The 27,269-nt window shown below is 37.1% G+C and overlaps 1 protein-coding gene across 2 annotated transcripts in view; it reads left to right on the forward strand.

Moving 5' to 3' along the window:
• Positions 1-27,269, forward strand: part of LRP5 (LDL receptor related protein 5) — a 147,855-nt gene that overhangs the window by 63,163 nt on the left and 57,423 nt on the right. For both annotated transcript variants that reach the window (XM_007425267.4, XM_007425268.4), the window contains exons 4-7: positions 331-527; positions 3,601-3,732; positions 18,689-19,085; positions 19,550-19,721. In XM_007425267.4, coding sequence (XP_007425329.1) covers positions 331-527; positions 3,601-3,732; positions 18,689-19,085; positions 19,550-19,721 — 898 coding nt within the window. The remainder of the gene's footprint in view (positions 1-330; positions 528-3,600; positions 3,733-18,688; positions 19,086-19,549; positions 19,722-27,269) is intronic.

The raw sequence follows: 27,269 nt of genomic DNA on the forward strand, positions 1-27,269 counted from the left end.
TGAACCTCCACTTTGAAAACACATGTAGTCAGAACAAGTTAGTAATTTAAATAATCTTTAAGAGCAAGATATTTTATGGGAATTACATGGGGTAAAGACGTGTGGTTCCAGATTTTGCAGCCCCAGCATGTTTTTGAAATGATTAGTAGAAAGGGTTTTGGGGAGCTATGAATGGGGCTCACGCCACATAAATTGAACTGCTGCTGTTTATGTAAGTCACTCTTCTTTTATTTAAATTCTGACTTAAGCTTGACATCTTGTCTTTGCATATTAACTTGTGAAATAGTTTTTATAATCACCTTGGAAAATATTTTTTCTTCTACAAATTAGGCAAAAAGTTGTGGAAGGTAGTCTCACTCACCCATTTGCCCTGACGTTGGCTGGGGACACCCTGTATTGGACGGATTGGCAGACGCGTTCCATTCATGCCTGCAACAAGAAAGCTGGAGAGAATAAGAGAGAAATAATAAATTCACTTTACTCACCAATGGACATCCAGGTTTTGAGCCCTGAAAGACAGCCATATTGTATGTTTGCTTATTTGCTTCTCTTTTCTCTCATAATTTGGGATAGGTGGGATTTTAAATCTAGCACCCATGAACTTCAGAGAAGAAAACACAAACTGATTATTTATGCAACTTATGCAGTTGTATTACTATAATTGTTAACAAGCATCTGGTACATTAGGCTGTTGTTTTGCTGTGATATGAAGTTTAGTTTTAAGTGCCATGGCTTCAGGTTCTGGAGTTGATTGCTGTTTATAAGAAAGTGTTTGCTGCCACCAATATTTATATAATATGCTGATTGCAGCACAGAATCTCAAACTGTTTGGAAGGAAGGACAATCTCAGTGGCACTCAGGGTCTCATCCTGTGGATTTTTCACCTTGTAGTAACTTTTCTGAGCTCTGATTTGCCTTGCCTTGCTGGTCCGGCCAATGTTTCAGTAGAACTTTGCAAACAGAATTTCTCTGATTGTCAGTGACATGGCTGCTGCTGCAATGTTAAAGAAGCTCAAACAGCTACAGCATAATAACTCTCAATAAATACAATAGTTAATTCCCACTTGGATGCCATGGATCTCTGAACAATGTATCAGACTGAATAGTTGAACAGTTTCCAAGATTTAAATGAGATCATCATTAACTGGTTGTACATATCATTCATACTGCAATGCAAATTTGGTTAAAAACCCATAGTTATGCAAATTCCTTGGTGAGAAGAGATGTCTTTTTTGTCTACTTATTGAAACAGGCTTTTATTTAGAAATGATAAAATTCAAAATCTCTCAGGCACATGTACACATGTTAAATACTTTAAATGAGTGGTTTTGAGGAATTATTTTTCATTAGTATCTTGCTAATATTATGAGTTCTGCTGTTACAAAAATGTCTATTATGATCCTTTGCAGTAAGAAACAATAACTTGCTAGTGAGTGACTTGTGGGGGGAGGAGTGGCAGAGGGAAAAATACCTCTTATTATTTCTCATGGATGAAGCTTTTAACCAACAGTGAAAGTTCTGTGGAAAAAACTGAAACAGTTAGTATGCCCTGATTTAATTCTGTAACCACTGGATTTCCAAAGAAATTGTGTCCTATGCATTTTGCCCTAAGTCTCCTACTGAAAACCTGGGCCTTGCTCTGCCATGCTGTGGCTGTACTGTGAAAAAGGATAGGTGGATGGTAAACATTCATGGAGTAAACAGAGGAATTTAAGATCTGCTTTAGCTGAGAAACAGGTGCAATGCTTCAGTAGAAGTCATTGGGTATGTGCACTGCTAGAGTTTGTCCTTGCGTTCCAGATGAGGCTGTATGGTGCTCTCTGAATTCCTAACATTTCTTTCAGCTGAGAGCATGTCCCACCCTTGGGTCACAATATTTCTGGACAGTAGTGAGGAAAACCTGGTGCATTGGGAAATACTATCTGCTAGAAATAGTTCAGATAATGCTGTCTCTTAACTTGACTGGATTTGGATGCCATAGTCCAAGTGTTTGTGCCATATTATCTGATTGTGGCTCATGTACAGAGCTACAGGGTAACACTGGTGCTTTTGAATGATTACCACCGCCCCCTATTGTCATATGCCTTTCTTTTGATCCGACAATCAAAACAGGTTACTTATTGGAGTGGTAAAAACAAAAACAAAGCAAACAAAAACCCACATCTTAAATTATTCAGGTTTGACTGTGAGAGAGACAAGTTCTGCTGATCTGTAGGATTGAACTGTGATTTATTGAACAAGCTTGGGCACAATGGTTTCCTGAATAAGCCATAATGGCCGGGTTCAGACATAACACCAGTTATAAACTATATCTTATAAACCATAGTGATTCCTTTTGACTGACTGTGATGTGTGTATTTAAACAAACTTCATTATGATTTAGCATGATACCAAACACAACTTTATACTTGCACTACAACATTTAATGCAAGTATCACACAATTTGTGTAACAATGCATGTGTCCTTTGCTCCTTTGTTTCCCTGTCCCCATTTTTTTTTCTGATGCCCCATGGCAGAGATGCAGTACTCTCTTAGAAAGCTTTTGTAAATCTCCTCACCCCACCTTATTTTAAAAAGGGTGGGACTTTGGGGGTCTTAACGAGATGTGGTGAGAATGCTTAGGTTCACTTGTGCAGCTTAGACTTACATGTGAGTGTTTTTCAAGATTTGTACTTTGCATTTTGAAGTGGTCTAAACATTCTATATGTTTCGGCAGAGTGGGTATGCTCCAGGTCCCCTCTATTAAATGTTGGCATCTTGCCAGAATGAGGAAGCATGCCTTCTCAGTCACAGCCCCCACCCTCTGGAACAGCATTCCCCCAGACATAAGGACAGTGCCCCCTCTCCTAGGGTTCTGGAAAGCTCTTAAAACCTGGCTTTGGACCCAGGCCTGAGGTTAATGTATTGTTTGGGACAGGGGGCTCTTTGGTTTGATTTTGATCTATGTCATTTTTAAATTGTTTTAGTCTGGGCTGGTTTTAGGTTTTATCTGTTTGGGGGGGGGTGTTGATCTTGTATGCCACCCAGAGTCCATTGGAGTTGAGCAGTTATAATAAATTTAAATAATAAATAAATATATCTAGGCTGCATGTAGCCAGCACAATTGACTAGAACACAGCTGAATGGAGAAAATACTAATAAGTTATTACTATAGTTGCAGGGTGAGATATATAGAGAACTACAAATTCCTGATGAAACAAGTAACAATTGTTCAGGTTCAACCTGCACTGTAACTGCAATGATCATCCAAATAGAAATGGACATGCAACATCCAGTTGTCTCTTAACATTTTTTATACTTTATATGTAACCCTATTGAACCCCCAATTGCTCCTTGAAACTGTCAGTTAAATTGGAGCAGTTTGAAGTACTGTAGTGTGACAAGGTACTTCTTCAGGACAGTTTTATGTCTATTGGTGCCTCCCTAAAGTCTTATCAAGCAATATTAAATGCTTGTCTTGTGGTCAATTATTTTTAGTGCCTGACTGAATTTATGTGGAAACATAAAACATGATTGTCCCCTTCAGGGAACTAGGTTTCCTTTCTGTGTTACCAGAAGAGAAAAAAATGTGTATGATTTCCTTTCTTTTATTTTTCAAGTTCATACACCCTGTGAGGATAATAATGGTGGTTGTTCGCATTTGTGCCTGTTGTCCCCAAAGGAACCCTTTTACAGTTGCAACTGTCCCACTGGAGTCCAACTTCAAGAAGATGGAAAAACCTGCAAAGCAGGTAAGGAAGTCTTTACCTGACCACTAATGTTTCTGGCCAAGTGAATTTTTGCTCAGGAGAACCCAGAAGAATTCCAAAGATGGATATCTTTAAAGCTTATTTGGGCCAAGTTGATGAATTCTTTGACTAAGGCAAGATGGGGAGGATGGTATTAATCAGATGGTTTAACATCACCTTCTTTCACCTTGTTTGGCAACCATCTCCAATGACATGGGATTATGGGAATTATAGCCCAAAATATTTGGGGGGTACCAGCTTGCATATTTTAGCCTACAGCTTGCAAAAGTGATTCAAGTACAGGTAGTCCTTGTGTAGCAACCACAATTGGGACTGGCAATTTGGTTGTTAAGCAAAGCGGTCGCCAAGTGAAACTAGGACTGTACTTATGCCCTTACTTCAGCTTTCCTTTGTTTTATAGACCTGCGAAGGTCATAAATGTGAGGATTGGTCGTAAAGTTACTTTTTCATCATTGTCATAATGCAAACAGTTGCTAAATGAGGACTACCTATAGTGACTTTTCTGTGTTTCGCTTTTCCTTCTCCTTAACCCCGCAACCAGTCCCCTCCCCACTTCTTATTCTATATGTTTATATGTCTATTGGTTAAAGTTCATTTGCTTCATATGTGCTCAAGACTGTAGAAGATGCCTATATGTCAATTAATTCAGGTTTAGTTTAAAGCACAAAGCCTAAAACTAATGTATATATAAACACATAATGGAAGAGAAAACTTGTATCTTCTGGAAGGGCATGGATTCTACTTAGATGCCTTCTTTAGCTCTAGCTTTAGCTGTAATGTGCTGATGGATGGGTAACCACTTCAGATACCCATCTTAAAATATTAATTTATGACCTTGACTGGGCCTTTTTATTGCATATTTTATGGGGAAAGTCCAAGATTTAGAGAATTAGAAGAGAATGCTCCACAAAGAGAAGTGTAAAACTTGGTTTTGAACAAATTTGCTGGGCACTATGTATCATGCAATTGTATTTCAAGAGACAGGAATGTTTAGGGGGGAGGGGAGTTAGCAGCGCACACCTTAATGACTCTGACTCTCTTCTTGAACTTGCTTGTGTTCTTCTTCCATTTAAAAGTACAAGACTAGAGATATGTGCGAATCTGAGCTAATAATCTGTGTAGTTTTTCTGTCTATATTCTTTCATGCAATTATATTGTGTGTGGACCTATATGTGTAAAATATATAATTTTATTTAAAAAATTTAAAAAGGAAGATAAAAACTAATACAAACTAATATAAAGTAAGAAAAAGAAAAGAAATCAAAGAGAAAGCTAAAAGTGCAACAAAGGGGGAAAAAGTAAAAGAAAAATAGAAAAGAAAAAAGGTACAAAGAAGTAGCTTCCGATCTTCTTTACAGCAGTTATAAGTACAATTATAAATTTGCCTCTTACTCTATGGTTACAACATAACTCTCTTCTTTCTATAATCTATCCTGTCTAATCATCAAAACCACAAATCACAAGTTCATTTTGTTGTTTGTTTTACACAAAAAGTCCATAAGAGGTTTCCAGTCAGCAATAAACAGATACTATCTTTTTTCTGATCAAAGAAGTCAATTTAGCCATCTCAGCAAGTTCCATCATCTTCACCAACTAATCCTCCATTGTGGGTAATGCTGGATCTTTCCATCTTTGCGTATACAATAATCTCGCTGCAATTAGCTTATACAAAAACAAAGTTTCATGACTTTTTCCCAACTGTTTGTTCATCAATCCCAAAAGAAAAACCTGTGGTCCCAATTGTACATTAATCTTTAAAATCCTCTGAATCAGTGTATGTATTTGAATCCAAAATTTTCTAGCTTTTTTTACACATCCATCAAACATGATAAAATGTCCCTTCTTGTTGTTCATATTTCCAACATAAATTTGAAGTGCCTTTATACATTCTAGACAGTTTCTCTGGTGACATTTACCAATGTTACATCATTACATATTTTCCCATTGTTCCATCTGTATATTATAACCAAAATCTTTAGTCCACTTTGTCATACATGCTCACTTGTTCTTCTTTCACATTTCAATAAAAGTTTATACAATTTTGGCAATTACATGTTCATCATTTGTACACAATTCTATTTCAAACTCAGTCTTATAATGTTCAAAATGTGTTATTTAAATTGGAACAGTTTAAAATGAATTATAGGAATTGGAAAAGGGCAATGTTTAGATAGGGTAAGCATTTCTTGATGGGCAGAGAGGACATTTCTTACTGAAATTGGTGTTTCATTTTTTAAAAAAAATGTTTAACATTTCTCCATTTCAAGTTAAAGAAATTATTATTTTACTTACATAAATTATCTCAGAGAAGTAAAGAGCATATTGGCAGAGTTTACCCATAATAGAAAGTTATAGATTGCTTATGGTTTAACATGTTGTGTGAAACTGCTCCAAGGAAGTAATCTTTTTGTTGTTGTTGTTGCACAATGGTAATTTGATTTAAAAATCTTAATTTGTTATAATCATGGCATGATTATAGAACCTAGGACCTGAGCCTAGAACCTGACATGTCCTGATTTGTTTATCTTTTGAGTGATGGTAGAATGGGGAGTATCCGGAAGTTACCATATAAGTCGTGATTACTTTGCTTGTCTGCAAGACTGATTCTGGTTTATATAACACATTATGGCTAAAGCAAATCTTAGGATAACATTATGAATGACCTCAGCTAAAGATATTCTGAGAGTGGAGTTGCATAATGTCACATCTTCATAATGTCTGGGCTGCCCAGTTTTTATATATCCATAAGAGAGTTCTCAGGTACTTCAGAAAATTCCAAAGGAAGATCTTTGTATTAGATTATATTAGATTTCTTTTAAATTTGAAATCCGTTTCAAATATGTGATTTTGTCTTCTGAAAACAAAGATAGAAAATGGTGGTAGAAAACATATCAGTACTAAAATAAAATATGTACCTTTATTGTAGGCCATTTGATTATATAAAAGAAATTTTAAGTAAGTTGTTAGCAATACTTTGCTTGTTTAGCATTATTATGCTATAGAATCTAACCATGAAACATTTAATAACAACAAAGCCTATAAAAGCAGTTAGTCTAGAGATCTTTGGGAACCAAATTATGGTAGCCATCGCCCACCACATTTCTTTTCTGCCTCTTCCCATCTCCACTACTTGTTCTTGTTTCATGTGGATGTGTACAATCCTAGAAATTGAATTTGTATCCAGAAGAAAGCAAGACCAGTTTTTTTAATTATTATTCTGCCTGCTGCAATTGTGTTATTGATGTGCTTCCTAAGATATTGAAAGAACAGGGTTTTCCCCCCCTTTTCTTTAAAAAAAGCCCCTCTTTTCACAGCTTTAGAAACCCTTGATGAATGCTCAGAACAAGCTTTTCAGAATACTCATATTGACCTTGTGTTTCTGGCAATGAGAAATAGCCCCAGTGGGCATTTAGTACTTTGGCTAAGGGCACAGAAATGAGTGACTGTTTATGTGGTATTTGCACCTTTCTATTGTTGAGCTAGACATTCTTTCAGGCCCTTTATATCAAAAGGGTGGAAAGTGGGGTGGGAACAGGAAGTCTGGTTTTGCATAAGAATATGTGGCTTTTTGGTTCACTTTTATGGATTATTTCTTTCCCAAGCTCTGCATCTTTTGTGGTTCTTTGCCTTATGCCAACATCCATGTGCTTTGATTCCCTGTCTTATTAATTAACTCACTGGTGGCCAAGGACTTTAAATTTATTACCCAGGAGGAATTTAACTTGCATTAGTATATCCACTTTGAGATTTCCTCAGGAATTGGGTTCTTCAGATTAATACTTTGCATGTTATAGAGAATGTTTACATTGTTCCTTATACCGATTTTGGGGGCATCTAGACAGAAAACAGGTCATTAGCGACCATGATGTACCTTTTTTATTTTAAATGCAGAGCTGCCACCAAGAGGTTTGATCATGAGAGTATTATTTCTTCCTTAAACCCATTTCTTCCGACTTTAAAAGTCTCTCTCAAAGTTCTTATTTGGATTACAATGTAATATAGAGTAGTTTATTATGTCTGCAGTGTAGAATAGAATCAATGTGATATTTTCTCCTGTTAAACTGAGATATTGCTATTCCTAACTTCTACTTTTTTTTATTTCACTCATGTGAAGGTGTAACTATACTATAAATTTATAAATTCAAATAACAGAATAGCATATAATTCTTGAGAACACAGATGGTTCCTTTAGTGATAACATATGGTGAAATAGCTATAATATTAGCCATTAGTTAATTGTAAAATACAATATATGTATTTGTGAGGTGTAATCTTAAATGTAAGATTTGTTTTGTTCCCAGAACAAAAGCAGTAACCATTTTAACTGGGAGTTACAGTGTGAACTAACCAGGCTGACCAGATGATTTATGTTTTCCGCCCCAAAATGCAATAGAAATAAAAATGTGCATTAAGTGGCTAGGGACTCATACAGACACAAACATACATACCCCATAAATCCCCAGTTAGGGTTGAATATGCCTGTGTATAAATGGATACTGAATAGTTGGCTTATAAAATGCTTGCTCATTTTTCCAACTAGATGGAACTGTTTAACATTATAAAATAGTTTTATAATTCTGTTTAAAGCCTTTACAAAATTTTAAAATTTCCCCTCATTTAATATAGGGCATTATCTTTTAGTAACAACTGTCTTGGTTATCTGTTGGATTATAAATATGAAGCTTTTCCCCAGGAGTTTCACGATGGGATCATAATATTTGGGTTGGATTGGGTTGGTGTGGAACAAAGTAACTTCAACATGAGTATTTTTTATGGCAGTATTCCTTGGCATTTAATTTTTCTGATAAACACTGTAATAGCAGCATATATAATGCAATTGGTTCTAGTGAAATAAAACTTTCTACAGTGATCCTGTTACTATCTTTCCTCTGTGCAAAGCTGAATATGAACAATTGATGTAGTATCAAATAATTTGTTAATGTCGAGCATCACACTCTCAAGTTTTCATTGTTGGTTGGCCAGAATAACTAGCATTGTAACTTTTTTCCAGTTCTCATGATCTATTTTCCCTCTAGTACCTTTGGAAGCAATTCAGGCTCATGTGTTTATGGGTTTTAAAAATGGATTTGATGTTAATTCAAGTCAGGGTGTGGTTCAGTATTGAAGAGGTTAATAGACTATAACTACAATCACATTAGAGCTGTCTGCTTCCTAAAGGTAGCAGGGGTAGTGGTATTTGCCAGTTTTAGACTTTGCTAAACCTATTCCCTTTCCCAAGGCACTACCAGTAAAATGATGGCTGTAAAAAGTTAGTCCTCTTTGTCCTGGGAGAGGGGGGAAGAGAAGAAGGTAAAGAAATACCTACAATAGACCATTGTTCTAGTCTGATTAGTAGACGGACTAATGAGAAAGGAATAGTGTTGCATGTTTTGCATTAGCAAAAGTAAGCAGTGCTGTCTACGTTTATTTAGGTTGGGTAAATAAATTGGAGCATTTGTTACTGTATTATAGATGTCTTGTCACTTGTCAAATAGGAGAGAGCCAAAGGGAGAATGACAAACAGCTCTTGTGGAGCTGGTCTGCTTTGCTGCTGTCAGTTCTGATTGGAGTTAATTTTGCCAGTGGACTGCAGCTGCCATTTCCAGAGTAGAAAGATGAATTTTTAATCATAGGGGTGCAAAGCAGCAATCTTGGAAGGTGGTATACCAGTACAGTAATTTAAAACTCATAGATGAAAGGGAATCCTACCTTGGTTTTAAACCTTTACACACAGAGACATGCATACCATACTCCTTCAGCATCTCTAGTCTGCTCTCTGCATGGCTTCTCATTAACTACAAAATGAGAATATAGCATTCAGGGGTTGAGGATAAATAGACCAACACTTAGGCATTGTGGCCAGTTTTCCTTTCAAATCCAGTTACAGTTAGCAGGTGTTCTTAAATGCTACTCATTAAAAGGCATAAGCTTCTATGGATATTAGTTTTGTCAAAAGATATGTAAAGCTTTGGGGAGTGGAAAGAGAAAACAAGGCAATTTAGTAATGTCAGGTAAAGTGGAAAAAGGGTTGTACTACTAAAAGTTGTTATTATTTGATTGAGGGAAATTAGGTTCCTTACTTTCCCTTTTTAAAGGTAATGAAATTATGCAATTTTCCTTGCTGGTTGAATGAGTCATATATGTTCCATCCCCCTCCCCCCTCTTTTTGGGCAAATAGTTGTTGGCTGATGTAGACAGACATTTTTTTTAAGCCAGTAAGAATATACGTGCTGCCTTAAATAGTGCTTTGGATTCCATTGCTGGCTGAGGAAGGAATTTTCCAGGACCAAGTGAGATTGGCTGGTGAACCTCAACTTTGGGATATATATTATTTTTTCCTTCTGCATGCCATCTGAGGAATGGCTGCTTGTATTGCTTGTAGAATATGGTGTGGGGTAATATTTTATGGGCAATTTTGTATGCAGTGAATTTGACTGTGTCACTGGGTTTTGAATAGTTAACCTTAGATGTACTATTGCAGTTGTGTCAGATTATGAATCCCAACCCCCAACCCCTTTTGCCTGTAACGCCTCCTGTAAACCTCCTGTCCTCCAGGTGTTTGTTCCCACTAAGCTAGAAATTTCTCCTGCTGTAAGGAATGCAGTGCTTTAAAAATGAGGAAAATATATATCACATCAAAGGTTTGGGATTTATCAACAGGTCAGGTTGGAATAGGAGGATGAACCCAGGAGTGAATTCCCACTCTGGTAACTAATGAAGGCTGTAGTATTACCATACTATTGTTTTGAAAATACTTGTATTTGAGATGTACAGTGTGAAATACATGGTCAGTGGTGAATTTGAAATTCTTATAGTAAGCACAAAAGACAAGTCATTTTAGGAACATTTTTCCCTGTGTTTTGGGTTGTTCAGTCCTTTTTTCTTTTTGCATGGGAAACTTTGCAAATCCTATCTTGATGGGATATGGAGAAGTCATGCCTTCTCTTTGCTGTGTAACGTACATCATTAATTCTGGAGGCAGCACTTGCCCACTGTTGCCGTAGAGAACAATATTGCGTGCAAGAGCAGCCTGGCCCAGCTGTCTGAGTTCAGGAAGAGTCAGGTCCCAGGTGTGTACTGTTTGCAGATGAGGGTCCTGGTAATATTCCACCACCCCCACCCCCACCCCCTTTTTTTTTTAGTGCTGAAGGTACTCTGTACATCCATGTCTGAAGTATAGTGTTTTTCAAGTAAAGTGATAACAGAGTCTTTGAATCGTTCATTAGTAAGCCTTGTGCAATTTGGCACTTTATGAAGTTTGTTAAATAAATTCACTCCTCAAGGTTATATTTATAATTGATACCTGTGTGTTTGCCGCCACTCAACAAACCCTTAAAACAATATATCCTGATCCTCTTCCTCTCAGATATAAATTATTTCATCATTAAAAATAGGTGAAAGCAGTCCTCAACTCTCATTCTTCAGGTTCTTAGCCTTACATAGATGTTTAAACAACATTGAGAAGCAGTGGTTATATCTGCTGTGATTCTTACAGCTTAGTGTATGCTAAGCTTTGTGTACACAAACCACTCTCCTGGAAGTGATTATTCAGTTCAAGAAGATAGTATTTATTTATTCATTTCATATATCCTCTTCTTTCTGCCACCATTTTGTTAGCTAAATTTGTGTTCAGTGAAAACTGATTAACACAACAGTGTGGTGTATTCACAATCTGTCTTAAAACAAGATTAATCCTGTTTAAGTAAGACACTAGAGCTGGGTTTACAGATTAATAATGTAGTTTGTTTGGCTTTGGCTTAATGATAGCGGCCAACTGGCCTTGGAAAGCTAGGCAGCCCCAGATTGTAGGCTAGGCCATCTTGTGGCCATAAAGTCTACATGGACAAATACCCAGGAGCTGAGCTTGGCTGGAAGGATTATTAGCTAATACTAGTCAATTGTGGTGTATTCAGCAAACCATAGTTTAGCAAAACATGGCTTAGTATGCTGAATCAAATTTGATTGTTTGGGAAGCATGCCCCACATCCTATTCATATGAAACCTAATGTTTGTACAACAGCTATGCCAGCGTTTAATCACTTGCAAATGGTATAACAGTACCTTCTGGCTGTTAGCAAAACAAGGTCATAATTTAAATCATAAGGCATAAATATAGAATCATGGGGTTAAAAGACGAAGAAAACCGATGAGTTGTCATGCTGCTTGCCTTCCCTTTTTTATTTAAATACATAAAAAAAATCTGAGCTGTCCCCTGATGTTGGACACGTACATAGTTGAGCCACTGTGGTACCCATAGTTAAATAAAGCACCACCTGTCTTATCCACTGAAAAACGTAAACAGATATCCATACATTCTTGTATTTAGTGCTTGTATTTGAAAAGTATTTTTCCTCCAAACTAGCCTTTTGGTTTTTGGAGGGAGGGAGGAGTGGTACCCATTCCTCAAAGCTTGCAGCATAAGTCATTCTGTTTTATAGAGAAGCAATTTTTTCAGTACTTCATTAGCTGCTCAGGACAGTTGTGTTTCCCCTTCTGAGGTCTTGATGTCTCTTTGTCATAGTAACAGTGATGCCTGTTGTTGGTTTGGTTGAGCCACCTGGACTTCACAAAGTTATGAGATTATACTCAACTTTAGAGAGCTTAGGTGGCCATGGCACAGCCGGGGGATATTTTAGGCAGTGCAGACAGCCCAGGGTCTGTAAAAGGAACTTGGCAGCCGTTATCTGGTATGTGGGCTATAAATTGCACATTCCTCCATTGCATTTTAAAGAGTATTGTACACATTTCTTAACTGGCAATTAGGTCTGTACTCTTACCCATGTTTCCTTCATTCAGAATCCACTCCTGGGTAATCCTGGGGCAAATGTACGACCATGGGATGGGGGCTTCAATTTGTTGATGGTTGGAGCAGTTCATCAATGTCCATTTGGTCCTTTTTAAATCTCTTCCCTCTCCTGCCAGTCCTCATTTCCTTGCTCTTGAGCAACCTATAACCAAGCTGGTTGGAAATTAAGGAGGATGACGTTTAGCACATTTGTAAGGCTTATGCATGGGAAGGTTCTTTTACAGCTTGTTTGGTAGTAGCCCATAGGGTTGTCAAGCAGAAGAGAAGGAAGATAATTTCCTATGGAATTCTGCTGATTATCTTTTTAATTCCTGAGCAGCTTATGTCATTCATGTGATTTTATTATTGTTTCATAACCAATTTTTAATTATTGTCAAGCTGCCATAGTGATTTCAGAGAACCAAAAGGCAGTATTTTGGGGTGGGGATGGGAAGTTGAAAATGTGAACCATATATATATCCTCCCTGTATAGCAAACTCACTAGATAGTTTACAGGCTTCAGAAGAACAAAATGAAGCCAAAGGAGAATAATTTCATTGTATGTAAATGTATGCACATTATCCAGGATTCTGTAAAAAAAGAAAAGAAAAGAAAGCATCTGTCTTTTCTGACAGTTTTTGCTTATGCTTCTTGCTACTTAACCCTTTCTTCTTAATGCCCCAAAACCAGTGTTTTGGGGGACTTAGGAAAGGTGCTTTTAAGGCAGCTGCTGCTTCTGTTACTCTCTTGCAGCCATTTCCAACTCCTAGCTTAAGGAGGGGTGGTAGAAGAAGAGTTTGTGAACAGCCACGCATGGATTGTTCTCCCACCAGTTCCAGGTTTAGGTACTCCAGGTGTTTCATTTGACTTCCGATGAGGATTTATGGCGAACTTAGATGTCCCTGAAGGAGCAGGGATGGTATTGCAGAAGAGAGCGACGGCCAGACAGTGAATTCTGGCTGCAAAATCTCTCCGGGAAAAGGAGAGATTGTGAGATTGCCCACATGTATTCTGGATAGCTGCTTTTCATGAGTAGACTGTAGGAACTGAGGTTTTTGTGGTCGATTTGTGAATCAAGTGGCTGGGAGTTGAGAGATTCCAATCAAGCTCACAGCTGTAATGTTGCCTATATGGACATAAGGTTCGCAGAGCCTCATTTCTTAGTCGCTTTTGGAAATTGCTTCTTAACTGCTGTTTAGCTATTAGGAACCTTTGCAACGGCAGGTTTTAGAGTACTGAGCAAGTCTCCTTCAATCCTTAGTGAAAGAAGTTTTAAATACAGGCTTAAGGATTTTTTAAAACAAATTCTTTTGGATTAAACAGCAAAAGGATGATTAAAACGTTGACTTTGGAAAGTTGCAGAGGACTAAGAGTCCAGATAGATTTGAAATAAGATTTTGAAATTAATTATAAGAATCCTTCCCATGGGAAAATGCTGTTGTTTTGAATTCTTAAAAAAAAATGATAGTATGGGACTTTGAAGGTTGGACACTAGAGGGAACCAGAAGGAACTAAAGATTACAATTAAAGGAGAAGAACACTTAAATTGGACATACTAACAGAATGGAGTAAAATACTTTAAAATTGGATGTATTGAAGGATATTTGTGAACAATGGACCCAGAAGTTAATTTTAAAAATGTCTGCCATTATAGATAGACTGCATTTAAAAGATGTCATGGAAGAGGAACAAATTTTACCAGACAAGATTGAGACTGATTTGGAAGTGGAATTAAAAATGACAGGCTACCAGAATGATATGGAAAAATATGCTATACTGGATATACAGATAAAACCAGCTGATGTCTTAATAATTAAAAGGGATACACAAGTAACAAACCAAAAGAGTGACCTGGATAAATTTTTATAGACCCCTCAATTCAAATAGTTACTATTTTTTATGCTTAACAGCTTTCCCTTTCTTTCATTCATAGCCCCAAAACTCAAGGTCTATTAATTTGTTGTTCTCTTTCAGGATCATGTATACAAATATACTGCACCATGCCTGCTTCCCTGCTTTCACCTCTCATGCCTACTCTAACATTTCATTATGTTTGCTTCACCCGTCACTCTCTCCCCATCTGCCTGTCCCAAATTTCCTGCTTTTCTTTTCCGTTTCATTTAAATGAATACTTGTTGCGTCCTTTTTTACTAAAATACAGTAGGTACAATTCTTTCTTTGAAGCCACAAGGTGTGTTTCATCCTCCATCTGCCATTTCTACATCTTGATAAACTCTGTAGCTCTGCATGGACCTACAGGCATTAACTGAGGTGGCTCCATTATTATTCACATCCACTCTTTGCCTAATATTTGTTCTTTTTTTAGCCTTTGTTTTTATAGTTTTTAAAGTTTTTAAATAATAATAGTTCTGTATTTTTAAATGGTTTTTTAGCCTTGTTGTACATCGCCCAGAGTCACTTGTTTGTGAGATGGGCGGCCATATAAATTTGACTAAATAAATAAATAAATAAAACAAAGAAACAAACTATACAGATAACAAACCAAAAAAGTGACCTGGATAACTTTCCTATATTGGATTTACAAAAATGTCTAAGTTTTGAAGGATTTTGTGAGAAGGGACAAAGAAAAAATGAAAAGAAATCCAGTTCTAGGACATTATTTGAAGAGACTAAAGATCACGATTGTTAAAGGTAAAAGGAAGGAATATAAAGTTGGTTGTTTATTTGATCAAGGTTAAAATAGATATGATGTTATCTCTGGTAACCCTTGATAGACTTTTGCTAACCAGGACTGAAATGATGAGGTTTTATGGATTTGTTTATAGATAAGAGATGGGATATGGGAAGAAGAGATCATTTGTTGTATTTTAAGAGAAGGTGATAAGTTACTAAAATGTTTATACTTGTTATGAAGGGGGAAGTCATTTCTTTATATATTTCTTTTCTTTTTCTTTACTATATTCTTATTTTTTCTTTGTTTTCTATTTTTCTTTCTATTTTTCCTTTTTCTTCACTTTCTATTTTTTCTTTGTATTCTTTTATTTCTTTTTCGTTTGTATTAGTTCTTATCTTTTAATTGTAATGTTTAATAAAATTACTATTAAAAATGTAACGTAGCTGCACCCTTTCCTAGAAACCATCTGGCAGTATCATTAATACACTTTATTAACAATAAGAGTGTTTCACTTGAATTGCTCATCAAACTATTGCAGAAGACAGTGACTTGCTAAAAAGTTACATACTGCAGCATAAAGCAGTCCTTTGGATCCAGACTAAGATTCTTTTTTCATTTCTCTTACGAATATGGAGTCATGGGCTGCAGTCTGATCTATCCATGGAACAGAATGAGATAGCTGAGTCTTGAAGAGAAAGGACTGTACCAGTCCAAATCTGCAGGTAGATAAATTGCATTTTTAAAATGCTTCCCTGTAAGTAGAAAAAATTGGTAAACAAGGATCAGGAGAACCAAAATCAGGCAGGAAGAGAGAGGCAGAGGTAATTCTTGCTTGCAGTTCATATCTCCTTCAGAAACATTCAGATGTGGAATCTGCCCTTGTGCTCTGAAATGTATTGTCTGTCATGGCAAGGACAGCTATAACCCAGCAGAGCACCTTTCTGGCAACCAGTTGAGAGGCATCAGAATAGAGAAAAGAGCAGCTAAGATCACAATTGTTGCTGGTTAAATATTAACCTGATGTTAACTATCAAACACTGACTAAATAAGTTGCACCTTGAAGAGTTAATTCGGGTCAGTCCTTTCCCATGGTCCAGGCTAATATAAATTGTTTAACAAAACATTAAAAAAAAAAAAGCAAGGTAGTAAGTATGCATATTAATGCAAGGAAAGGAAGTCTTATATCACAAAACAGAGGTTCATGCATACAAAGAATACAAAGGACAGGAGGCTCTGAAGTGTTCTTTGGAAAAGTGAGGACTGGCCAAGATGTAGCTAATCCTTTCCTTGTGCATTTAAAGAGGATGTTGGTTGGAACCTACCTGGAAGGAGTGCATGAAATGAGGACAAGTAAAACCAGCCATGAAAGGTTTAAAAATGTCGGAACCAGGCCAAGCTTTTGAGAAGGCACAGTACTCTCTTTGAAGAGCAGGTTCTGAAAATGCTTTATGAAGGTGCTTTTCTCACACAGCAGTAATATTTTCCCTTAAGTTCATAAAAATCCTTTCACTGTGAATATTTATGCCCAGTACTAGCAAGAAAGACAAACATTTTAAAACTATTTCTTGAAACTGTTTTTCCACACATCTTTTTATTTATTTTGATAAGAACAATCCTTGCCTAATAAGCTACACCATATAATAGCTTCAGCTCCTACTTTCTCACTGTTTAAAATAGTATTGTTTAATTTGTTTTAATAACACAATATTTAGTGCAATTCAAATGTCGTTAAACTTATGAGTCCTCCAATATTCTCGGTTGTCAGAATTTGGGGGCGGAGGGGAAGAAATTCAGATATACAGCCAGTTAGCCTGAATAATCAAATGCAAGTAATGATCTAGAATGAAATTGGATTTTGGTCTTAGTTTTAGCAGTAGTCTGTAACCTTGTTCAGTATTTTAAGCTTAGTTTTGTCTGATAGCTACTTCTTATCCTCTGAGATCTTGGCCATGTTCGGTAGTTCAGTGAAGATTTATCTTGACACATCACACTTAATTTTTTTTTTTCATATGTTCTTAAGGAAATATTAGGATTACATTACATTACAATATAATGCTTTTATAAAAATCTACAGTGAAATATTATGCAGAGTTCTATTCATTCTCATAAACATATTAGAAGTTTCTGTCTTATATTATTACTGTTTAGGATTTAGAAGGAGAAATACAGTAAAAGAGACAGGGATTGAAGCCATTAGAAGTTTGCATCATGTACAGAGAACACAGCCATTGGGAACAATGCATATAGTATTTTTAAAGAACGTGCTGCCTTGGGATGTTATTTTGGCCACTTGACTTTAGGTGGACCTGCAAAAAGTGAATTAATGGCTTTTCATCCTCATAGCTTATAACTTCAGTAAAGGCATCATCTACTGGGTACCAGTTCCTCAGAAGCAAGGACAGAAAAGGAGCATTTGAATTCATGTCCTAGATGACCATCCTAGAAGTATCTGTTACAGCTTCTTGTCATGATGATATCTCAAATGGAAAAAAAAGTCCCAGGGAACATCATTTTGATAATGGTTATTTCCATCTCCATCTCCAGGATCTGTCTATAGTTGTGATCAAGTATTTGTTTGGGAAACATTGCAGTTAGCATCTTAAGTTCGTGTTAAGTTGATATTGGAAACAAATCATTTACATTGGAAATTGTTTCTCAAGGATAAATTAGTATTGTAATTGGTACTTGACCACCTGACTTCTGAATTTATCAAATGATGTGCCTAGTGTTAAATAAATGTGTAGGTTTATTTGTTAGATAGTGATGCTGCATACTGTATAAATATCATATTGAATTTTATATTGTAATGAAATAGTTCACTGAGTTGACAAAGTATGAAGTCTAGACATTTTCTTTTAATTTGTTCATTAGAAATGAAATCATTTATTTGTAACATTTACATCCTGCCTTTCTTCTCAGTGATAGTCCAACTCCTTAACCTACTATATTATCCTTCTGGAGTGTGATCAAGGCAGGGGGGACTTTAATTTTTTTATAGAAGAAAACAATCTCAAAATGTGCTTTCTAATTTTGTTTCATCTTGCTCAACATTTGTAGTTTAAAAAAAAAAAAACCTGTAATCCAGAAAAGCAGTGTCTTCATATAGGAGTTGTACTTAGGGAATGTATATTCCTAACTATATCAGTAGAACCAGAAATTTCTATTGTCCACATCTTCCATAAAACATTATTGCCATTGGAGAAAAATCTGTAATCTTCCTTCACTATCAGATGCATCTTTTTCTATGCAGTCTGTGAATTTCCTTCTACTAATACACAAAGAGCAAAGTTAACTGGAAAACTAGAAATTGAATTTCAAAAGCTACAGTTTTGCCTTTCTGGTACAAATTAATTTGACAGTCTGGGAGCCCAGGCACAGTATTAGATAACACTTTGCTTAACAAAATTTGTTCACACTTTACTTTTTTTTTTTATTATCGCTTCTTTGCCTTCTGAAAAGCAAATGTTCCTGAAACTTAAATAAAGGAAAGAACTGATTACTAGTAACTTTTTTCCTAGGTGCTGAGGAAGTCCTCTTGCTTGCTAGAAGAACAGATCTAAGAAGAATTTCCCTGGACATGCCAGACTTCACAGATGTTATTCTGCAAATAGACAATATTAGGCATGCTATTGCAATTGACTATGACCCTGTTGAGGGCTACATATACTGGACAGATGATGATGTCAGAGCTATTCGCCGGGCATTTCTTGATGGATCTGGAGCCCAGACTCTAGTAACAACAGAGATAAATCATCCTGATGGTATAGCAGTAGATTGGGTGGGTAGGAATTTGTATTGGACTGATACTGGCACAGATCGGATTGAAGTTACACGTTTGAATGGGACATCAAGAAAGATCCTTATATCAGAAAACTTAGATGAACCTAGAGCGATTGTGCTCAATCCTGTGATGGGGTAAGTCTTGCAAGTGTTTGTTCAATCTTAAAAATATGGTAGTTGCTCTCCCTTTGCATTTCTGCACTATGAAGCATGATACTTTAAAAATGTTAACTGTTTTGCCATACCATGTTGTTCCAATATGGCTTGTCAATATAAGAAAATATGTTTTCCCAACCCATACTCTTTATTGGTATTTAATAAATTTGGAATACACAACCATCAGCCTATTCTAGGTAGCAAAGTCCATGATTTTTGAGTGAGATTTCATTTCTCCTTCCTCATTTAAGGTGTTATTCCTTACAATATTGTTAATCCTTTGTAGATCTCACAAACTCTGAGATCTTTGAAAGAATCTTCCTCTTGGTACCAGTTAATGGAAAAGTTTTTTGCTGAAAAACACACCTTAAAAATGCAGTAATATATTTGATAAAATTATTGTGTTTAAAAATAATATTGCCGTTTTTTTCTTTCCACAACAGTTATATGTATTGGACAGACTGGGGTGAAAACCCGAAAATTGAATGTGCTTATCTGGATGGGTCTGAAAGGAAAGTCCTTGTGAATACTTCTCTAGGATGGCCTAATGGTTTGGCATTGGATCTTGAGGAAGAGAAACTTTATTGGGGAGATGCAAAGACTGACAAAATTGAGGTAAATGAGAATTTTCCAGATAACAGTGATAAGAATACATTCTGTCCCAGAGCACACATCTTGATTATTTTTTTGCTCTTTGGAAACACTGCATTCCCATAGATAGTTTCTGAAAAGGCTGGAAAAAAAAAATAACCCCAGCATAACTGGAGTGGGCTTGAGAGTTTGTGTTTCACTTTGAAAGGCCAGGCCTGTCTGACTAGTCTAAGAACAAGGGGTGCCTTTTGTCCAGGCAAATATAGAGCTGCACTGTCAGAGGCGAAGAAGAGGAAACATTAGAATTGAGCTATTAAAATAAGTCAATTTATTGAAATTTGGCTCTGGAATTCATTATCAGATGACAAACGTGGAGAAAATTATTTAAAACAAATACTATTCTCCTGAATTCTCAGAAGAGAATTGTACTGCAGCTTTATTCTGTCTGGGTAATTTATGCATCCTACTGGAAGTATTTTGTATAAGTTCAAGACTTGCTGACTTTATACAATAAAAGTAAAGAAGTTCAGCAAATATATGATATGAGCCTTCAGGTTGGGAGTATTAATCTTGAGCATGAGATACTGAAAGGACATATCTCTTCCTGCAGTTGCCACAATGTGTCTTCTAAGAAAGTGTATTTTTTTAAATGCTCCAGGGATTTTAGGATCTGTTGACTGAGTAAAAGTCAGAATTCAAAGTGGCCGGGCAAGATCTATGGTGGGGATGCTCAAGTTGGTTGTTTGCTCTGTGCACTGACTTACCAACCATATTTTTTAATCACTGTGTTATTTCCTTGGCAAAAATGTTGAAGAATGTATAATAGGTTTGTACTTCAATTAACTGCGTGTTGCATTTTTAGCTGTCTGTTGTTTCAGAAAACCAACCTTTTTGTTCCCCAAGGAATCCCTTGAAGGGGAGAAACCCATCCAGCCCCACTCCCAAGCAGGAAAATACTGTTAGATACATAGGAGTGTGTTCCTTAATTATGCGTGTAAAACTTCACATGGCAGAAACAGCAGTTATTCTTTCTTGGCAGAGACGTTCCCATCTGCAGCATTCAGCTGTAAATACAAAGGCCTCAGTCACTTCACAAGCCGTTTATATCCTAAAGAAACCATTTGGCAAGCCTTGTCAAACTTTGCGTGACAACAGCCTTTGGGGCTTTCACTGCAAATTTGGCACCCTGTGGTAACATTGTTCCCAGCTCTTAAAAGTTTTTTCTAAGTTGGTTTGGCAGCATGTTTGAAAGGTGGGGGAGGGAGCAAAAAAATGTAGCTTTTACATGCATGCATGCATGCATGCATGCATACATACATACATACATACATATGGAAATAGTATATTGGATTCAACAGATGCAGCTGATGCAAAGTAAATGGCATAAATAAATTGAAAGGAAATTTAGGATTCCGTCAAAAAACAGTACATTCCAGGAACAAATTAATGTGGCTTACAAGGTTCCAGCAGAGAGAAAAGCAAGAGCACTGACATCTGTCTGCAAAAATACCTAATTCTCTTTAAAAACCAGTTTTCTGGGTTAGCATTGTCTTGTCAACATTTGCTTAATGACTGTGCGTAATCGCATAATTTAAAAAGTTGACCTATTTGTCTATTTCTAGAAGTGTTTTCCTAATTTAAATTGCTTTAAAACTGTATAGTTAAAAGACAAAATGAAACTTACAGAATCACTTTTTTTCTCTATGTACAGCTTCAGAAGCTTTGTGATTATTTTCTTGAAGGATTCAGAATTTGCACCCAGACATTCTCTAAAGTATTGTGCAGTGCTAAACAGTGTCTGTGAAGCATGACACAGGTCATTAGTGTCAGGCCCTCCACCTCTATCTGCAAAGCCAGCAAAGCTCATTTGCTACTTCTGACAACATGGTTCTTCCTACTTTTTCTCACTAAGTGATTTGATGGATATTGTGGAAATGGAGCCTTGCTGTATGTCAGAAAGGCTTTCAAAGTAATGACTTCCATAAAGAAATAATTTTCCTTCTAGGTAATTTCTACATATGTTAAAGATGATATTTAAAATAGTACTTTTAATCTCCAACTTAGGTTTGAAGAATTTCGTCCTTGTAAAAGATAGCAGGATCTTGCGGGATGGTTACTTTTATTTACATATTCAAAATGCAAATCAGTCCAGAGTTTTAGGACACGTGTTAATATTTATTCCTCAAAATTTAATTACATCCTTGTTTTGTGTCTTAATTTTGTTTTACGTTTTGAAAAAAGCCGATCAAAATCTTACTCAAAAGTGAATTGCAGGGCAAATTCACTCTCCCACCTCCTGTCTTTATTTCCCAAACTAAATTTCTTTGAGGCGACAACAGTACTAGCAAGGGAACTGACTCTGTGTGTCTTCCTTCGTTTAATATTCTAAAGTTCATATTATATATTTTTAATTTATTGAAACAATTCTGTTGAATCTATAAATAACTTGCTCTTTTCTTACACAAGTAAACTAATTCGTAGTTCACCAAGCTTTTTTAAAAAAAATCTGAAAAAATAGCTGTTTTGTACTTAAAATGCTGTATTCTTTATTCTGCATCAAAATAAACTTTTATTTTTAAAAAATGGGACAGGGAGGAAGAGACAGTTGGGAGCCTCGAATAGGGTAACTGACCTTTGGCCTGTCAGGAGGCTATGTCAGAAGTAAAGCAGTTGCCTTCCCACAGTCAAAGGAAAAATGGACGTTGATCATCCTGAATAATACTGAGTAGCCTGACTTCCAGGGAACCAATTAAAGGGCTAATGTGGGCTGCAACAATACAGTTTCCACACACGTTTGAAACTCTTCTGATTTTCTTATTCTGATTGAAACAGAATGTTGGCTTTATGTCATTTTCTATACATTTGGACTATATTATACAGAAAACATTAACACAGAAATATTTAGAACCAACCTTCCGCTTATGTGACTGAAGCTTTGATAATGCATACATAGGGATATATATCTCACCAAAATCCTTTCCTTAGTGATTCTTGGGCTGAATCTTTTGATCTTTCAACGTGCTTTGGATTGGTGGGGGGGTGGGAGGGAGAAAGAGCAGTGGCATGGAACTGGAGATGGGCAAGAAGGAAAACTCACCCTGTGCTCATGGGAGTGAAAAATATGCTTTACTTGCATAAAGATGGGGATGTGTCCAATCAGAACACATCTTACTTGTCTTGTTATCTTGATAAGTAAGCTTATCAAGGGGAAATCTATTAAAAAGCTAAAGAACTACACAAAGACCACTGCACAAAGACAATTACATGAATTCAAGTCTTACATCCAGAGTATTGAAGGAACTATCGGAACCACTAACTATAATCTCCAGAAAACCTGGAGAACTGGCAATGTCCCAGAAGACTGGGAGAAAGCAAATGTTGTTCCTGTCTACAAAAAAGGGAAGGGGGATCTGGGAAATTATGGGCCTCTTAGCTTGATGTTTATAATTGGCAAGTTTTTTTAGAAGATTATTGAACAATGTATTGGTGATCAGTTGGTTAAGAATGTAGTAGTTAACAAGAGCCAGCATGGGGTTTTTTACAAGTCATGCCAGACTAACGTTACTTCCTTTTTTGACAGTTACTAGCTTAATAGATCAGGGGAATGCCACAAACATAGTGTACCTTAACCTCAGCAATACATTTGATAAAGTCTCCCATGATGTCCAGATTAATACAATGGTAAAATAAGAGCTAGATGGTATAATGTAAAATAGTACTTCTAAATGCCTCCATATCTGCTTGGAGAGTAGTACTAAGCGGACTGCTACAGGGTTCTATCTTGGCCCCTATGCTGTTCAACATTTTTATTAATGACCTGGATGGAAAGATTGAGAAGATGATTATTAGATTAGCAAATAATGCAAAACTAGGAGTAGTGGCTAACTCTTTAGAAGAGAAATAGAAGTTGCAAAAAGATGTAGACATGAATCATAGGCTGCAACAAAGCAAAATTCAACAGGAACAAATATGAAGTCCTACATCTTGGCAGAAAAAAATGAAAGTCTTAGTATAGCATGGGGAGGGTTGATTTGGCAGTAGTACAGATGGAAAAAATCTGGGTATTTTATTAGATCATAAATTGGACATAAGACAGTTTAACAGATACGTGCTTTTTTTTTCCCCACTTAAAAACAAAGCTCAGTGTTTAGTTATAGGTTGGTAGACAACTGGTTTGGTAGTGATACTTCTAAAAAAAACTGCTTAGTAGTTGATTGCAAACTCAGAGTAAATGTTCCACCTCATCTTGCTTCATTCAGCCTCATCTCAAATGCTGTGTTGACTTTTGGGTGCCAATTTAGAAAAATGAGAATAGGTTGAGAAAGATAGTGAGATCAATCAGGAGACTAGAAATGAAAGTCCTATGAAGACAAAATGAAGGAGTTGGGTATATCTAACCATGAGAAAGGAACTGAGGAAAGATATGTTAGCCCTCTTAAATGCCTGAATGATTGCCACATAGAAAAATGTCAAGACCTGCTCTCTTTTGTTCTGGAGTGCAGGACATGGAATAGTGGATTTAAGATATGAGAAGGCAGATTTCAATTGAATTTTAGTAATAGCTTGGTAACAGAAAGAACACTTGATGATGGAACCAATTATCCAGAGAGGTGTCAGGCTCCCTTCCATTGAATGGGTTCAGTCAGATGCTAGAGAGACGTCTGTTTGGGATGCTATAATATGAATTTCTATACCGATCAGGGAACTGGATTCACTGCCCTAAATGGCCCTTTTCAATGGTATGATATTATGTATATTATCAGGGATGAGGGAGAGGCAGATGATGGCCCATGCATTAAGCAAATTATACAGTTTATATACTTATGCTGGGTGTTATGTCCCAAATACATAATGTCATTTGTGTGATGATGTCAATACACACATCTCATCTTGATATGATCATGGCTTTGTCAGTATTGGGGGGAGGGGATTTCCCCACTAATTTAGAAAAAGACCTAAGCATTGCATCCTCCACTGTGGATATGTTTTAAAGTATGTACAATACATACAAATGTACAGTATAAGAAATAGAATGTTTGCAAGTTGAAGCAGCATTGTAGGAAGTCATGGATGTTACATTGTACAATAGAACTTGATTGGAACAAAAAGTCAGCCTGCGAAAAGCCTTTCCTTTCATTAAAATATATGTTTATGTTCCCACGTGGCCCACATTCAGAAGTCTTCCAGTTTTGTAAACCAGAAAAGTAAAAGGAGACAAAGGGAATAAAAGAAGTAAATGAGGTAGGATGGAATACTGTCCAGATGAAAGTTGAGTTGTCTTTTAAAAAACCCTAGAATTTGTTTGTACCTGTTTGGATTTGCTTGTGTCCTTCCAATTTGGGTTTATACGTTGTCATATCACACAGGTAGTCCTTGACTTATGACCATTTGTTCAGTGACCATTAGAACTTAAGACAGTGCTGAACGAAGGGTGCTTACAACTGCTCCTCGGAGTTATGGCCATCACAGAACAGGGTCACGTGATCGCGATCTGGGTGCTTGGCAACCCATTTGCACTTATCACCAGTCGCCAAGCACCCCACAATCACATGATTGTCATTTGCAACTTTCCCTGCCAACTTCCCCAGAAAATCAGTGGGGAAGCTGGCAAGGAAGGTTGCAAGTCGCTGGGGTAAGTCTCCCCCACCCACACACCCTACCCAGCCCCTCTGCACTCGCACCATGCTGGCCACTTGCACACCCCCATGAATCCTCCCTGACCGCATGGCACCTCTCACACACCCTCCCTGACCCACACAGCACCTCTCGTGCACCATCGCACACTCTCCCTGACCCATGTGACACCTTGTGCACTATGCACACTCCTGCGCACCCTCCCCAACCAATGCAGTGCCTTGTGCACTGCCGTGCACCCTTTCCAACCCACACAGCATCTCTTGTGCATTGCTGTGCATCTCCATGCAGCCTCCCAACCCGCTCAGCACCTCCCTTGTATCCTCCCCAATCCACCTACATACCCCCTTACTCCCTGCCCCACCTGGCAACAGCCACTTACCTGCCTGCCAGCCTGGGACTTGCAACTTCCTGTCGGCTTCCCTACTGACTGTGGTGGTGGGAAGCTGTCAGGAAGTTGCCTCACCTAACTGTGGGACTCAGTTAACGACAGCAACCGGGACTGCTGGGATTGTGGTCGCTAAGCAGTGCAGTCATGCTTTATGACCACATCCCTTAGCAATGGAAATTCCAGTCCTAATTGTCATCATAAGTTGAGGACTACCTAATGTAGCATATTTGGCTTTGGCTTAGTGCATTTGTCAAACTACCATGTTTTAAATAAAAAGATTTGTGTACCAGGTCCCACAGTTTGTATGGTAGTTAAGTGAGATATGTGAAAGACTTGATTTGAATCTCTTCAGTAGTAATATATGTTTGTGCAAAGCACTGTTCTCAAACTTAGTTCCACTTCATTGGTTACCTGGCTTTAATTTGAAACATTTGCTAACATCTACATGTAACACTGTCCATATTACCTGTGTACTTGGATATATTTAGATTCTGAAAGCTGGTAGAGTTCAGTTTGTCTTACTACTCAGATGTTTGACAAAGAGAGTGTTGTCCACTTCAAGGTGGCATATGTATCATTCCCCCTAGTTTAGCATATATAACAGTGATCTTTTTAGCTTTTTACATAAGTTAGACATTTCATTTAGTGTTGTGAGGTTAAATGGTACTAGATTGATTTTCTTTTTCCAAACCCACATTTAGAGCAACATCAAGTGAAAATGTTGTAAGAAACATTTTCCTCACCGTGGTTACCAGTGAATAATTTTTCATGTTCTGACCAACTTCATTTTAAATAACTGAGGAAATTCACCTCAGTGATTTTCTTTTGCTCTGTTTAATTTCATTTTCTCCATACTCTGTGTGCATGTGGTTAAACTGCCTGAAAAATATCTATCCTCAGGATATGCTCTTAGCCATTTCATATAGGCAACTATATAGCGGAAACTATTTCCACACAGTCTGGATTGTAGATGGCTTTTGTACAGTGGGGCAAAAAAGTATTTAGTCAGCCACCAATTGTGCAAGTTCTCCCACTTAAAAATATGAGAGAGGCCTGTAATTTTCATCATAGGTATACCTCAACTATGAGAGACAAAATGAGAAAAAAAATCCAGAAAATCACATTGTCTGATTTTTAAAGAATTCATTTGCAAATCATGGTGGAAAATAAGTATTTGGTCAATATCAAAAGTTCATCTCAATACTTTGTTATATATCCTTTGTTGGCAATGACAGAGGTCAAACGTTTTCTGTAAGTCTTCACAAGGTTTTCACACACTGTTGCTGGTATTTTGGCCCATTCCTCCATGCAGATCTCCTCTAGAGCAGTGATGTTTTGGGGCTGTCGCTGGGGAACAGGGACTTTCAACTCCCTCCAAAGGTTTTCCATGGGGTTGAGATCTGGAGACTGGCTAGGCCACTCCAGGACCTTGAAATGCTTCTTACGAAGCCACTCCTTCGTTGCCCGGGTGGTGTGTTTGGGATCATTGTCATGCTGAAAGACCCAGCCACGTTTCATCTTCAATGCCCTTGCTGATGGAAGGAGGT

Source organism: Python bivittatus, unplaced genomic scaffold (assembly GCF_059951505.1).
Source record: "Python bivittatus isolate LINGU-HERP-01145 unplaced genomic scaffold, Pbiv_v1 ctg000480_np1212, whole genome shotgun sequence".
NCBI lineage: Eukaryota > Metazoa > Chordata > Lepidosauria > Squamata > Pythonidae > Python > Python bivittatus.